The sequence below is a fragment of the Hylobates moloch genome, unplaced genomic scaffold (genome assembly GCF_009828535.3).
Source record: "Hylobates moloch isolate HMO894 unplaced genomic scaffold, HMol_V3 SCAFFOLD_13, whole genome shotgun sequence".
Classification (NCBI taxonomy): domain Eukaryota; kingdom Metazoa; phylum Chordata; class Mammalia; order Primates; family Hylobatidae; genus Hylobates; species Hylobates moloch.
Window position 1 is genome coordinate 54,134,713 of NW_026652288.1, and position 14,684 is coordinate 54,149,396.

The 14,684-nt window shown below is 33.8% G+C and overlaps 1 protein-coding gene across 6 annotated transcripts in view; it reads left to right on the top strand.

Moving 5' to 3' along the window:
• Positions 1-14,684, top strand: part of CUNH12orf40 (chromosome unknown C12orf40 homolog) — a 127,674-nt gene that overhangs the window by 78,112 nt on the left and 34,878 nt on the right. For 4 of the 6 annotated variants that reach the window (XM_058426426.1, XM_058426427.1, XM_058426428.1 and 1 more), the window contains 2 exons: positions 6,535-6,617; positions 10,635-11,290. In XM_058426426.1, the coding sequence (XP_058282409.1) occupies positions 6,535-6,617; positions 10,635-11,099 (548 nt within the window). In that variant the 3' untranslated portion in view covers positions 11,100-11,290. Of the gene's footprint in view, positions 1-6,534; positions 6,618-10,634; positions 11,757-14,684 lie in introns of those variants that run through there. The other 2 variants (XM_032173707.2, XM_058426430.1) reach the window with 2 other exon arrangements.

The following is a 14,684-nucleotide window of genomic DNA, read 5'->3' on the forward strand; positions in this document are numbered from 1 at the left end:
AAATTACCTATCTGGCAAGGGATTAATATAATGTATAAGGAGTTCAAACAAGTGTATAGGAAAAAATCTAATAATCTCAAGAAATAGGCCAAATATTTGAATAGACATTTCTCAAAAGAGACATACATATGGCAAAGGGGCATATGAAAGGGTGCTCAACATCACTGATCATCAAAGAAATGCAAATCAAAAGTACAATGAGATATGATCTCACCTCATTTAAAATGACTTATATCCCAAAGACAGGCAGTTACAAACGCTGGTGAGGATATGGAGAAAGGGAACCCTTATACACTATCAATGGTAACATAAATTAGTACAGCCACTATGGGGGAATAGTTTGGAGGTTCCTAAAAAAACTAAAAATAGAGATACCATATGATCAAGCAATCCCACTGCTGGATATATAACCAAAAGAAAGGAAATCAGTACATTAAAGAGCTATCTCCACTCCCATGTTTGTTGCAGCACTGTTCACAATATCCAAGATTTGGAAGCAACCTAAGTGTCCATCAACAAATGAATCACTAAAGAAAATGTGTTAATTAAACACAATCTAATAATCTATACATAATCTAATAATAATAATTATCATTGTTTTATAATGTTTCATTTCTTGAGAAGTTACACCTCCTTGCATTTTTTAAAAAGGTTTTTTTCTGGTTATTCTTGATTACTTTTTCATATAACCTTTAAAATCAACTTGCCTAACTCCAGAACATATCATAAAAAAAGAATGATCCTGTCATTTGCAACACCATGGATGGAACTGGAGGTTATTATGTTAAGTGAAACAAGCCAGGCACAGAAAGACAAACAACACATGTTCTCACTTATTTGTGGGATCTAAAAATCAAAGCAATTGAACTCATGGAAATAAGAGGGTGGAAGATTGGTTACTAGAGGCTAGGAAGGGTAGTGGTGGGGTTGGGAGGGTGGTGATGGTTAATGGGTACAAAAAATTTAACTAGAAAGAATGAATAAGACCTAGTATTTGCTAGCACAGCAGGTAGCTATAGTGAATAAAAATTGAATTGTACATTTAAAAATAATGAAAACAATATAATTAGATGATTTGTAACCCAAAGAATCAGTGCTTTAGGGGATGAATACTCCAGTTTTCATGTGATTATTATACATTGTATCCCTGTATCAAAACATCTCATGTACCCCATAAATATATATGCCTACTATGTATCCACAAAAATTAAAAAGTAATAACGTGTGTTTTGCTATGTGGCAAATGTTTTCTTCTAGTTTAATACTGGTTTTTGATTTATTTTGTTTAGTCTTTGCATATAGTGTCTCTTGCTTTGCAGAAGACTTATCTTCTTTATGTAGTTAAATTGATCAATTTTTTCTTTTATTTCTGGGTTTAGACTCTCCAGACTCTCCACACTTCCAAGTTACAAATGAACTTACCATATTTTCTTCTAGTACTAATATGCTTTTTAAAATTTAGTTCTTTAATCCATTTGGAGTTTAAGTTGACTTAAGGTATGAGGTTTCTATCAGTCCAAGTTTTAAAAATATGTCTTTTCCCTAGGTATTTTTGATACTACCTTTTTTATATAATAACTTTCCATATGTAGCTGATCTATTTTGTGGCTTTCTTAATTGTTTCATTGATCTTTCCTAATCTTCATGTGCCAATACCATACCGCTTTTATTATCTTTTTATAAATGTTTAATTTCTTGAAGAATTACATGCCTCTTTGCACATTTTAAAAAGTTTTTTTCTGGTTATTCTTGGATTGCTTTTCCATATAACCTTTAAAATCAACTTGCTTAAGTCCAGAAGAAAAGTTTTAATTTTTACTGGGAAACTGTTAGCTGTATGTGTTAGTTTAGTGTGAATTATTATCCTAATAATGTTGAGTAGTCCTGTCTAAGAACATAAGATGTCCTTTCATTAGTTCAGTCTAGTTTTTTATATTAGTAGTTGCTTAAAATACCTTTAAGCACTTTCCTGAGGTTTTCCTCACATAGATTCTGCATGTTTCTTGTTAGATTTATCTGTAGTGCTTTCTGATACACAAACAAACACACACAGCTGCTTTAGCATGAATATGCATCCTGTGTTTCTATATTAAGTAAGATTCTGGATTTGGGGCTTAGGCTTATGTTTTTGTTTTTTTTTGTTTTGCCAATAGCTTTTTTCTTGTGAGGTAGTTTTGATGAATCAGTAATTTGGGAGAGAGTGATTCTTAGCATCTATAGGAATGATTATTAATTTTTATTCATATGTCTTTTTGCATTATTGTTGCAAAAAAGCATGCAACGTAAGATTTATCCTCTCAACAGTTTCCAGGTGTACAATACAATGTTGTCAACCACATGCACATTGTGCAACAGACCCTCGTCCTGTCTCTCACACTCCCTAAACAACAATTTCCTACTTACCACTCCCCCCAGCCCCTGGCCATTACCATTTTACCTTCTGTTTCTATATTCTACTTATATACCTAGTAGGTGAAATCATGTAGTATTTGTCTTTTTTTGTAATGGCTTCTTTCACTTAGCAAATGTCCTTAAGGTTCATCCACATTGTGGTATATAACAAGATTTCATTCTTTTTCATTGCTGAATAGTATTCAGTTGTATGTGTATACCATATTTTCTTTATCCATTCTTTCACTGATGGTCATTTAGGTTGTTTCTGACTCTTGGCTATTGTGAATAATGCCGCAATGAACATAAGTATGCAAATATCTCTTCTATTAGATATATACTCACAAGTTATATTGCTGGATTATATGGTAGTTCTATTTTTATTTTTTGAGAAATCTTCATACCATTTTCTGTAGTTACTGCACCATTTTACATTTCCACCAGCAGTGCAAAAAGATTCCAGTTTTTCTACATCCTTGCCAATATTTATTATTTTTTGTTTTTTCTGACAGTGGTCACCCTAAGAAGTGTGAGGTGATATTTCATTTTTGATATAGATCTTTTTAAATGGTGAATTTTACTAATGGATTTTGTGATTTGGACCATCTCAGCATTCCTATAATAAATTCCACCAACTCCTGATGTGTTATGATTCTTTGCTCTTCTTTTTATTCTGTTCTTTTAAAAAAATTTAATACTTTTGAAGTATAAGGCTTTGGTATTGGTATTCATAAGTGAGGTTTTCCTGTAGAGAGATAATGTGTGTATATGTGTATGCAATCTTTATCAGATTTTGATGTTGATGTTATAACAGATACACAAAAGTTTTTAAATGTACACACAGGCAAAAATTCAGGCTATTTGAAAGCCTTCTTGAAACTTGAATCTTTTGCTGCTTCTCTATCCCAATTTCACTGCTTTATTGCAGATGATAATCACTTCATACCTAGATTATTCAGTTAATCATCTAACTGACTTGATTTCATTGTCTCACTTCTCTTTAATTCATCCTTAGGTGACATCATGGACAATCTAAGATGTACCTCCATTAATGTTTAGAAATATTTACACATTCTTTTCCCTCTATCCCATATGTTAATTTTTCATCTTGTCTCTGAAAATTGTTTATTCATCATTCAAAACGTACTCTCTATACTTACGTTTTCTCTGTAAATTGTCACCAAATCTCTTTCCCTGGGGTTCGTCACACTTAGCTGCCTACTGCTTTTGTATCTTCTATGATGTCACATCTTATTTTGTGACTTAAACAAATGTGTATCTTTCTCCACTACAAGATTCTGAACACTTTGAAGGCTCTGACCATGTGTCTCTAATAACTGTCACAGTGCCTTACATAAAGTAGTTACTCAATAAGTGGTTTTTTTTTTTTAGTTTTCTTTTTTTTTTTTAATTTTTACCACAAGTTATTGGGGTAAAGGTGGTATTTAGTTACATGAGAAAGTTCTTCAGTGGTGATTTGTGAGACTGGTGCACCCATCACTCGAGCAGTATACACTGCACCATATTTGTAGTCTTTTATCCCACTTCCTCCTCCCACTCTTCCCCCCAAGTTCACAAAGTCCATTGTATCATTCTTATGCCTTTGCGTCTTCATATCTTAGTTCCCTCATATCAGTGGGAACATACGATGTTTGGTTTTCTATTCCTGAGTTATTTCACTTAGTCATTGCAAATGCTGTTAATTCCTTCCTTTTTATGGCTGTGTTTTTATTCTATCATATATATATATGTGTATATATCACATATATATGTGTGTATATATATATGTGTGTGTACACACACACACACACACACACACACCACAGTGTCTTCATCCACTCGTTGATTGATGGGCATTTGGGTTGGTTCCATGATTTTGAAGTTGTGAATTGTGCTGCTATAAATGTGTGTGAAAGTATTTTTTTGAATTTTTTGAATAATGATTTCTTTTCCTCTGGGTAGATACCCAGTAGTGGGACTGCTGGACCAAATGGTAGTTCTACTTTTAGTTCTTTAAGGAATTTCTATGCTGTTTTCCATAGTGGCTGTACTAGTTTACATTCCCACCAGCAATGCAAAAATGTTCCCTGTTCACCACTCCCATGCCAACATCTACAGTTTTTTGATTTTTTGATTACGGCCATTCTTGCAGGTGGTAAGGTGGTGTCGCATTGTGGTTTTGATTTGCATTTCCCCGATCATTAGTGATATTGAACATTTTTTCATGTGTTTGTTGGCCATTTGTATATCTTCTTTTGAGAATTGTCTATTCATGCCCTAAGCCAACTTTTTGATGAGATTGTTTTTTTCTTACTGATTTATTTGAGTTCCTTGTAAATTCTGGATATAAGTCCTTTGTCAGATGTATAGAATGTGAAGATTTTCTCCCACTTTGTGGGTTGTCTGTTTACTTTTCTGACTGTTCCTTTTGCCTTGCAAAAGCTCTTTAGTTTAATTAGCTCCCAGCTATATATTTGTTTTTATTCCATTTGCTTTTGGGTTCTTGGTCATGAAATCCTTGCCTAAGCCAATGTCTAGAAGGTTTTTTCCCATGCTATCTTCTAGAATTTTTATAATTTCAGGTCTTAGGTTTAAGTCCTGAATCAATTTTGAGTTGATTTTTGTCTAAGGTAAGAGATGAGAATCTAGTTTCATTCTCCTATATGTGGCTAGCCAATTAGCCCAGCACCATTTGTTGAAAAGGGTATCTTTTCCCCACTTTATGTTTTCGTTTGCTTCATTGAAGATCAGTTGGCTGTAAGTATTTGGGTTTATTTCCAGGTTCTCTATCCTGTTCCATTGGTCTATGTGCCTATTTTTATACCAGTACCATGCACATCCCATGCTCATGGATGGGTAGAATCAATATTTTGAAAATCACCATACTGCCAAAAGCAATCTATGAATTCAATGCAATTCCCATGAAAATACCACCATCATTCTTCACAGAATTAGAAAAAACAATTCTAAAATCTATATGGAACCAAAAAAAGCCCACATAGCCGAAGCAAGACTAAGCAAAGATAACAAATCTGGACACATCACACTACCTAATTTCAAACTATACCATAAGGCCATGGTCACCAAAACAAGTGTCTAATTGTACTTATTTTCATTTGCATGCCCTTTCTTGTAGTGTTAAAGGTGAGAACATTCATTCAGTGGACAAATTTCTTCCCTTCTGATCACTGTGGATTTATAGTACTTATGGACTGAATGAACCTTATTGGGGTGAAATGCCCTTAAATTATGTTGTTAGTAGTAATATTCTACCCTTCACTTTCGTGCACTCTACTTTCATTGTCAGGGATAAACCTGCTTCGTGGGCGTATAAATTTCCTTCTAGAATGATGAAATAAGGGTATCAGAGTTCAGCTAAATTCTCTCTGCTTCTCAGCTGACTGAAGCTAGATTCTGTTACAGAGAGCATCAGTCCTGGCCTGAGGTACTCAGGGTTTATTGCATATAGGAGGGCGTGTGATCTGGTATGTGTTGTTGATGTTCTGCAGCCTTTTGCTTCTCTTGATAGCAGATCCATTTTCTTAAACAAGGGAACAGGAGTGGTTGAAGCTACGGTTGCTCTTTATCATTTATACATAGTAGGGATTCATGACCTACATCTCAATCCCATTTTAAAACTTTACTTGCAATTGTAAAATAACAACATTAAGCAGATAATGAAAATGTATCAAACTGGATGCTTTGAATAGGTTTTATTCGCATCATTTGATTGCACAGGAAAGTTTCATTTACTAGATTGGCAAATGTCTGATGCCTTAGGACTTAATAACTTGGTTTTCTCTTCCTTCCCTCAGGTTAACACTTTAAATTATTTGTTCATAAAATATAATTCATATGTTGGAAAAATCAATCCAACTTTCTCTATTCTGTTTTCTTCACTTACGTTATATACCCTTATTTCATTTCTAGCTACAAATCTTTTAAGGGTAAAATAAACCCATAAATCCTGTCAGAATTGTAAGGTGCCAAGTATCCACAATTTTAACTGATTTTGGTACATTTTAAAGTGTTGTGTGTTGTTAGCTAAATTTGTTTTATCCAGCAGATATCTTCTGCCTGGCATATGTATGTTGTAAAGTATTCATAAATACCATTATTCATGTATTAAACCTTTATTTTCAGCTCTTGATTCTGCACAGAGTAGTCGATCTACTAGTTACTCTCCAAGACCAACAGACAGCTGTTTCAGTTCTAGTTCAGATTTGGTAAGTGATGCTTGTTTCACATATTAATACATGCTATATTAATAATTATTTTTCTCATAGTTTACCTTATAAAGATGTTGAGTCAATTAAATAGTGGAAGTAAAAATTAATATAAACAAAAAAGTAAAAAATTTAAAAAAGTACAACTATTTAAAAATGTAGAAAGGAAAAATGTAAATAAAAATGTCCATGAGTACCATTTTTCACATTTGTAAAAATGCATTTATTGCCATTTACAAAACACCTTTTATCCTTTTATCGATACATTATATACATACATATATATACATACATACATACGTATATATGTATGTATATATACATACATACGTATGTATGTATATATACATACATATATACACACACACATATATATACACACATGCACACACACACACACACACTTATGTGTGTACAGTTTATCCTTGAACAATGCAGGGGTTAGGGATGCTGCCCAGTCAGAAATCTGAATAAAACGTTTGACACCGCCAAACTTAACTACTAATAGCCTACTGTTGGCCAGAATCCTTACTGATAACATAAACACTTGATTAACACATATTTTGTATGTTGTATATATTATATACTATATTTATACAGTAAAGTAAGCTAAAGAAAAGAAAATGTTACTAAGAAAATCTTAAGAGAAGATATATTTATTATTCATTAAGTAGGAATAGATCATCATAAATCATCATAATCTTCATCATCTTCATGTTGAGTAGGCCGAGGAGGAGAAGGGAGAGGCAGAGTTGGTCTTGCTGTTTCATTGGTAGCAGAGGCAGAAGAGGTGGAGGTAGTAGAATGGTGGGCAGGAGAGGCAGGCACACTTGGTGTAACTTTATGGAAATACATCGTTATTTCTGTCTGACTTTTGATTTTTTGTTTCTCTAAAAATGTTTTTATATGGTATCAATCCTTCTTCTACTGATTACTTTAGCTTCAGAGCCTGTATCGTAGAAAGGTCTATGTCATAAAGAAATCAAGAGGTCTTGAGTAATCAACACTTCTGCCAGATTGTCTAAAGTCAGATTTTTCTGGCACTACTTCTTTTATGTCTTCTTGCTTGTTGTCTGTAACTGGTTGTTAAGTACTTATCTCCATCAAGTTGCCTTCTGTTAATTCCTCTGGAGTGGTATCTATTAGCTCTTTAATTTTTCTAAGCTCCGTATCTTGAAACCCTTCACCTTTCACCTTTTTTGCCATATCCACAGTCTCTTTCATGATTTTCTTGATTAGCTCTTGTAAATCCTATGAAGTCATGTTTAACATCTACAACAGTTTTCTCATGCAGGGATTTCTTTTCCGAGTCTTGATGACGTTCATGGCTTTTTCTGTAACAGTAATGGCATGTTCAATGGTATAATCCTTCCAGACTTTTATGATGTTCCCTCTCTTGGGCTCTCTTCCATCGCATTGACCATCCTTTCCATAGAGCACAATGTATAATGAACCTTAAAGGTCAGTGTGACTCCCTAATCTAGAGGCTGAATTAGAGATGTGCTTCAAAACATGTACATTACTTTGATGCCTTCGGTATTGAACTGATGGGATTCTGGGTGGCCAGGGGCATTAGCAATATCAAAATAACTTTAAAAGGCAGTCCCTTACTGGCAAAGCACTTACTGACTTTAGGGACAAAGCACTGATGGAATCAATTCAGAAAAAGAGTTTTTGTTTTCCAGGCCTTCTTGTTGTGTTACCAAGAAACTGGCAATTGGTGTTTATCCTTCCCTTCAAAACTTGAGGGTGAGCAGCTTTATAAATAAGGGCAATCTTGGTCATAAACCTGAGTGCATTTGCACAAAACAGTAGAGTTAGCCTATCCCATCCTGCCTTAAATCCTGGTGCTTGCTTCCCTTCCTAATAAATATCCTATGTGACATTTTTTTTTCCTGGAATAGGGCACTTTTGTCTCCATTAAAAACTTGTTTGGGCAGATATCCTTTTTCTTCAGTGATTTTCTTTAAAGGCATCTGGGAATGTGTCTGCTGCTTCTTGGTCTGCAGAAGCTGCTTCCCCTATTACCTTGATATTTTTTAAGCCAAATCTGTTTCTAAAATTATCAAACCATCCTTTGCTGGCATTAAATTCTCCAGCATTAGATCCTTCAGCTTCCTTTTGCTTTAAGTTGTCATATAATGGCTTCACTTTTTCTCAAATCACATTAGCATCTAAAGGTATGCCTTTGTCATAGCAATCCTGCACCCACATAAAAGCTACATTTTTAATACAACATAAAAAGGTATTTCACAAAAGTACATTTTCCTTCACAAGTTTCCTTTTCTTTCTTTTTTAAAAGAACTATACTTAGATTCAGCTTTTGCTTGTGTATATGTAAACTCATGCAAATGAGGCCTTAGAAAGGAAGAGATGACTGTCCTTTAATAGCATGTTCTCAACACTATATTACAGTGTTCTTTATTTGTTAACTAGTTCCATTCCCTGAAAGAAAAGAGCAAATAATGCATTTCTAAAGGATCCTGCTTATAATTACATTTTAAATGTGTATGCATAAACACAGTGTAATAAGTACTTATGAACAAAGGTAAGAAATATCACTTAGCCGGGCATGGTGGTTCATGCTTGTAATCCCAGCATTTTGGGAGACTGAGGTGGGCAATTGTTTGAGCCCAGGAGTTCGTGACCAGCCTGGATAACATGGCAAAAACAAATACAAAAAATTAGTCAGACATGGTGGCGTGCGCCTATGGGCCCAGTTACTGGAGAGGCTGAGGTGGGAGAATCACCTGAGCCTGGGAGGTTGAGGTCACAGTGAGCCATGATTGTGCCACTGCAGTCCAGCCCAGGCAGTGGAGTGAGACCCTGTCTCAAAAAAATAAAAAAAATCGCCAATAACATGTTATCAACACTAGATTACAAGTTTATCTATTTGTTAAACAGTTCGATTCTCTGAAAGAGTGTAACTCAAATTGCATCACTAAAGAAGCATATTTAGATTTACCTTTTATTTTTTATTGATATATAATATTCGTATGTATTTAATTGGGTGTATATGATGTTTTGTTACATGACTCAAATGTGTAATGATCAAGCCAGAATATTTAGGATATCCATCACCTTGAGTATTTGTTTCTCTGTGTTTGGACCATTTTAAGACATATCTACTAGCTATTTTGAGATATACATTTTTCAGTGTCAATCAGCTAAAGCCTATACCCCTTTTTATATTTAGTTTTTTATATTAACTTTGTATTTTTAACTTGAATAATGAATACTTTATATAAGATTTTCATTAAAAGAATATTTTCATTAATTCAGTAATTAAAAGATAAAATTTTCAAGAAGTTTGAAAAATTTATGCTTAGAAAATTGAAATCTAGACCTATTAAAAAGTTCTTTAAAAAAAGTTCTTAAAGGTTGTCTTTTTATATAACAGTTGAGATATGTATTGCTTATGTATTGCTACTTAACTTTTCTTTGTCTGTTTAATTTCCTATTACCTGATGCTCTTCTTAAGATATTTTTATATCTATATATATATGTATATATATATATATGTATTTCATTGGACTGGGCCCATAAAAAGCATACAAGTAGTTATTTTTTACTTAATGAATCAATAAATAATTGAACAAGTTATCTGTGTTAGCTGTTTCCTTCGAAGGTACTGCTTCTAGTCTACTCTTTAAGTGGAGGAAGTATGCTGCGTATCATTTCTTCTGTTGAAAGGGTAGAGAGATGATAGAGCCTGTGATTATAGGGACTAATAAAAGACAAAATTTCCCTTCTCCTTTTTATCTCTTTTGCATTTTTATTACAAAGATTATTATTGTTACTGCTATTTTAAAATTCATAGCCTCCTGGGAGATATGGCAGATTATTGGTCGAAGACTCTTTGATGATATACCTGCTTTGATTTGTAACTTGCCAAACTCTCTTCTGTATTTAGAAATTTTCTATAGTAGGGATTTTAAGAATATATTCTTTGAAGTGATTGAATGCATTTTTAAAATGTAAGCATGGTTTATAGCAACATTATTAATTTCTTTTTAGTCATCTGAAGATGAAGATCAAATATCACAGCAAATTGAAGATTCAAATAGGATTCCCATCAAAACCAAGGAAAAAATGAATAATTTTTATGTAGAAAGGATGGCAAAACTTTCAGGTGACAGGATTGTTAAAAACAATGACAAAATTCACAAACAGAATGAGAATTTCTACCAGTTCTCAGTGAAAAATAATACAGATCAGTTTCCACAGTTGCAGTGCAACTCAGCCCACATTTTGCAAAACAAAACCAATGATAACTGCATTCTGCAGGCTGCAAGATGTGATGCAGGGGTGCAAACAGAGAGTGAATCTGTAATGGAGAAAAAATTAGATGCTGCCATACAGTGTGATCTAATTTCAAAATGTACATGTAGAAGTGATGTTTCTCTTTGCAACCTTGAAAAGTGCAGTGGAAATATTAAGGCAGATACCACTGGAGGGCAGGAAATCTTTAAGAACAACTAATATTCTAAAATCTCTACCTAGGATGTAGAATTTCACTTGCCCTTAGAAAACAATAGTAAATGTTGAAAATTTCATTAACATGATAAGAAATGAGAAAAAGTAGCTAAGCATAAGCTGACAGTGTTCGGAGTGTATATTCACGGTTCATGTTAAAACATTTTAATATTATTAATGTATGTATTTAATTTGTATATAGCCATTTCCTTAATAGCTTTGGTAAATGGTAGAGTTTTTAGAAAATAATATATTTGTAAATTTACTAGCATTTTTATGTGATTATTCAGTATATTATAATGATATGCTGTTATTTATGGGTTAAAATATGCTTAATTGCTTCCTTCCTTGTTGCATTTATTTTAATATTCTTTGCAGTTGCATTTTCTGGCAAAAATGTTCTCTTTCAAGATATTTAAGATAGAAAATAATACCTAATATATTTTATGTCCTCATTATAATAATTTTGTTAGCTACTTCTCTTTAATATTACAGTCCTATTTAAAAATTCTAGCATTAATTCGTAGATAACACATCTCTTCTATTTGCATAACATAGTTTTTTTGTTGGTGCTATTCAAAGGAAAATTCTGTAGGATTAAAAGATGTTTTAATGTTTTTATAAAAGAATTGTTTGAAATTTAAAAAAGATTTATGTTACTAATTTTAGTGTTGCTGATTCTTTTCATAAATATTATAACAAGATTTCCTATTCTAAAATATAGGCTTTGTTTCTAAGACAACACTTATTTTGTATAAAGATTTTAAATGTTTGTACTCTAAAATTGACACTTGTTTTGATATATTTCAAGGTACACAGCAGAGGGCATTCTAGTATCTAACTGAACCCAAAATAAAATTGTTAGAGATTTCTATGCCTTTAAAGAAAACAATGGTTTCATGTTACATTTTTATATACAGATGTATCACTCAAGAGTTTGTGCTGCAGAGGTGATTTGAGGCATTGCAATTTGGAGACACCAACAGCTAAAGTTTAAATAGTAGCAATCTTCAGGTTTTTAGCTAGTTTTAGGAAGTTATTTTTGCTATCTTACAGAGCACAATAAGCTCCTAAGTATTTTCTTCCAGTTTAATGATCAACTCATGAAAGGGGAGTATAATTATCTGATATATGTATGTTGATAGTATTTCAAAAGGCCAGATTTTTATCCTGATACTAAATGAAAGGTATTCCATTGTGGATTGGTTATCCTGAGCATTATTTTGCAAAAATATTGCATACTATAGCAGTGAAGACTGATACATAGAAAAAGAAGACTATAATGATGACAGTAGAATAAACTTGAGCTGTGAATTTTGGGTTGGTTTCAAATATTAAGTAAACTGATTTTTTTTTCCAAATATGCATCAAAGTCTAGCAATATTGAAAGTACATTAATTATGAAAGTAACACCTAGTTCTGTTTTTATCAATATCATAATGTAGCAGTTAAGCTCTGTAAGATGAAGAATTTCAGGCTTTAAAAAAATGCAGTGACCACTTACAGTGAGAGCAGAGTAAGGTGCAGTGCAGTAAATAATTTAATCTTGCCCCAAAAGCGGTATTACCTTTGCTGTTGGCTTCTTGGAGGTAACTTCCAAGCCCTTGGAATGTCATGGCTAGTGAGTGTCTTTATTTGCCTAGGAAGCTTGGCCCAATTTAGATAGTAACAATATGATTTAGGATGGAGACGTTGAGTAAAGCAGTAACAGCTTGCCTTCCTAAGGGGTCAGAAACTGAGATTGGATAATCAGCCACACCGCTGTGATTGAGACCCAGTAAAGACTTTGAATACCAAGGCTCAGGTGAGCTTCCCTGGTTGGCAATACTTCATGTGAATTGTCAGTCATTACCAGGAAAGTAATGCTGTCCATGACTCCATGAGAGAGGATGACTGAAAGCTCCCCGTTTGTTACTTTCCTAGACTCTCTCCAATGTGTTTCTTCTCTTGGTTGATTTTAATTGGTAACCTTTTACAATAATAAACTATAACTTTGAGTATAATATCTTTCAGTGTGTTCTGTGAGTCCTTCTAACGAATTACCAAATCTGAGGGTGGTCTTGGAACTCACAGACTTGCTGTTGGTGTCAGAAGTAAAGGCAGTTTTGTGGTCTATTCCCTAACTTCACAGTTGCTAATTCCTTAGATGCTTTAAGGAGATAAATATATTCAGAGTGGAAAGTGAGTATGGATTTGCAAAATAAGCCATCTTATGTAATTATAACATACTTCTCAAAATGCATTACTGGTTTAGGCTTTCTCTTGGTAAAACTGTTTGATGAAAATATAAATAAAAAGCAATTGAAATAAACATTGTTTTCATTCCATGTTTGTAATTTAATGTTTATAAAGCAGAGTAAATCCTAGCTAAGTTCTACCCAGATGAAACAAAATGAAAATTTAATGATTCTGCACACATTTCTAATGTAAACTGCCAATCGGAGTGACTTCAGATAAGATACTATACATTCAGTAAGGGCCAATGCTATACAGTATTGGGCTGGAGTTGGTGTTTAACCATATTTGTGAAACAGTACATTTTTTTGGTCCACAACAACTCTAGGAAGTTTCCATCTGTAATAAGATGAGAGGCTATCTTTATGGGTAGTTACATGTAATTTACTTTTAAAGCACTTATAACAATTGTAATTTATTTGTAATTTCTTGATTAATTGTTTATTTTACTCCATGACAATATAGCAGTGTAGCAAATGCTATCTGTGTCCAGCTCACATTTCTTGGGCACCCCTCATTTTCATACACACCAGCCTGACTTGCAGCTGCCAGTGCATGACTCGTTTCCCGGGGGGTGTCTTTTGGCTGCAGATACCTCATCTGCCTAGGAGGAGGCAGAGGAAGTACCAGAGTGTTAATGCTGTTTGAGCGCAGTTGTTTTAAACAATAACTGATGGGAATTGGTGGTTAAATACTCCTCCCTTGCCTCTTGGGTGGGATAAGTCTTTGAAAGTGTGTTCTACACCTCTGCTTACTCAAACTATCCACTGACCAGTAACAGTAGCATCAACATTGGTTGGGAACTGGTTAGTAATTAAAATTTGTGGAACCCACCCCCAAATTACTGAATCAGAATCTCAGGCCTGAGAATTAAAATTTGTGGAACCCACCCCCAAATTACTGAATCAGAATCTCAGGTCCTGAGAATCTGTAGAGTGGTGTCTGTGCCCTCTCATGTTGGAAAACACTACTCCTGCTGAGTTCCTCAGAAGGATTAACCTTAAATTGCTCACAGTGGTAACTTGCTTAATAACCAACACTTTCCTTGTTCTCCCATCTGTCTCACTCCCCACTTCCATGTGTTTCTTGAAATCATACCCTAAACAAACTATATGTACTTGAATCCTTGCCTCATAGTTTGTTTTTGGGGCAAGTCAAGACAGGCAGAGATTATGACAAGTGGATGGATGAATTGGCTTTATAGGTATAATTAAAAGGTTAACATTGCTAATTTTTGTGGTTTTACCATTCTCTAGTCTCAGATTTCCATTTCTGCCATCTGCTGGAAATTTAATATGTGGGCAAAGTGGCATGTTAGATACAGGTGAAGAGAGAATTTGTGAAGTGAAATATATA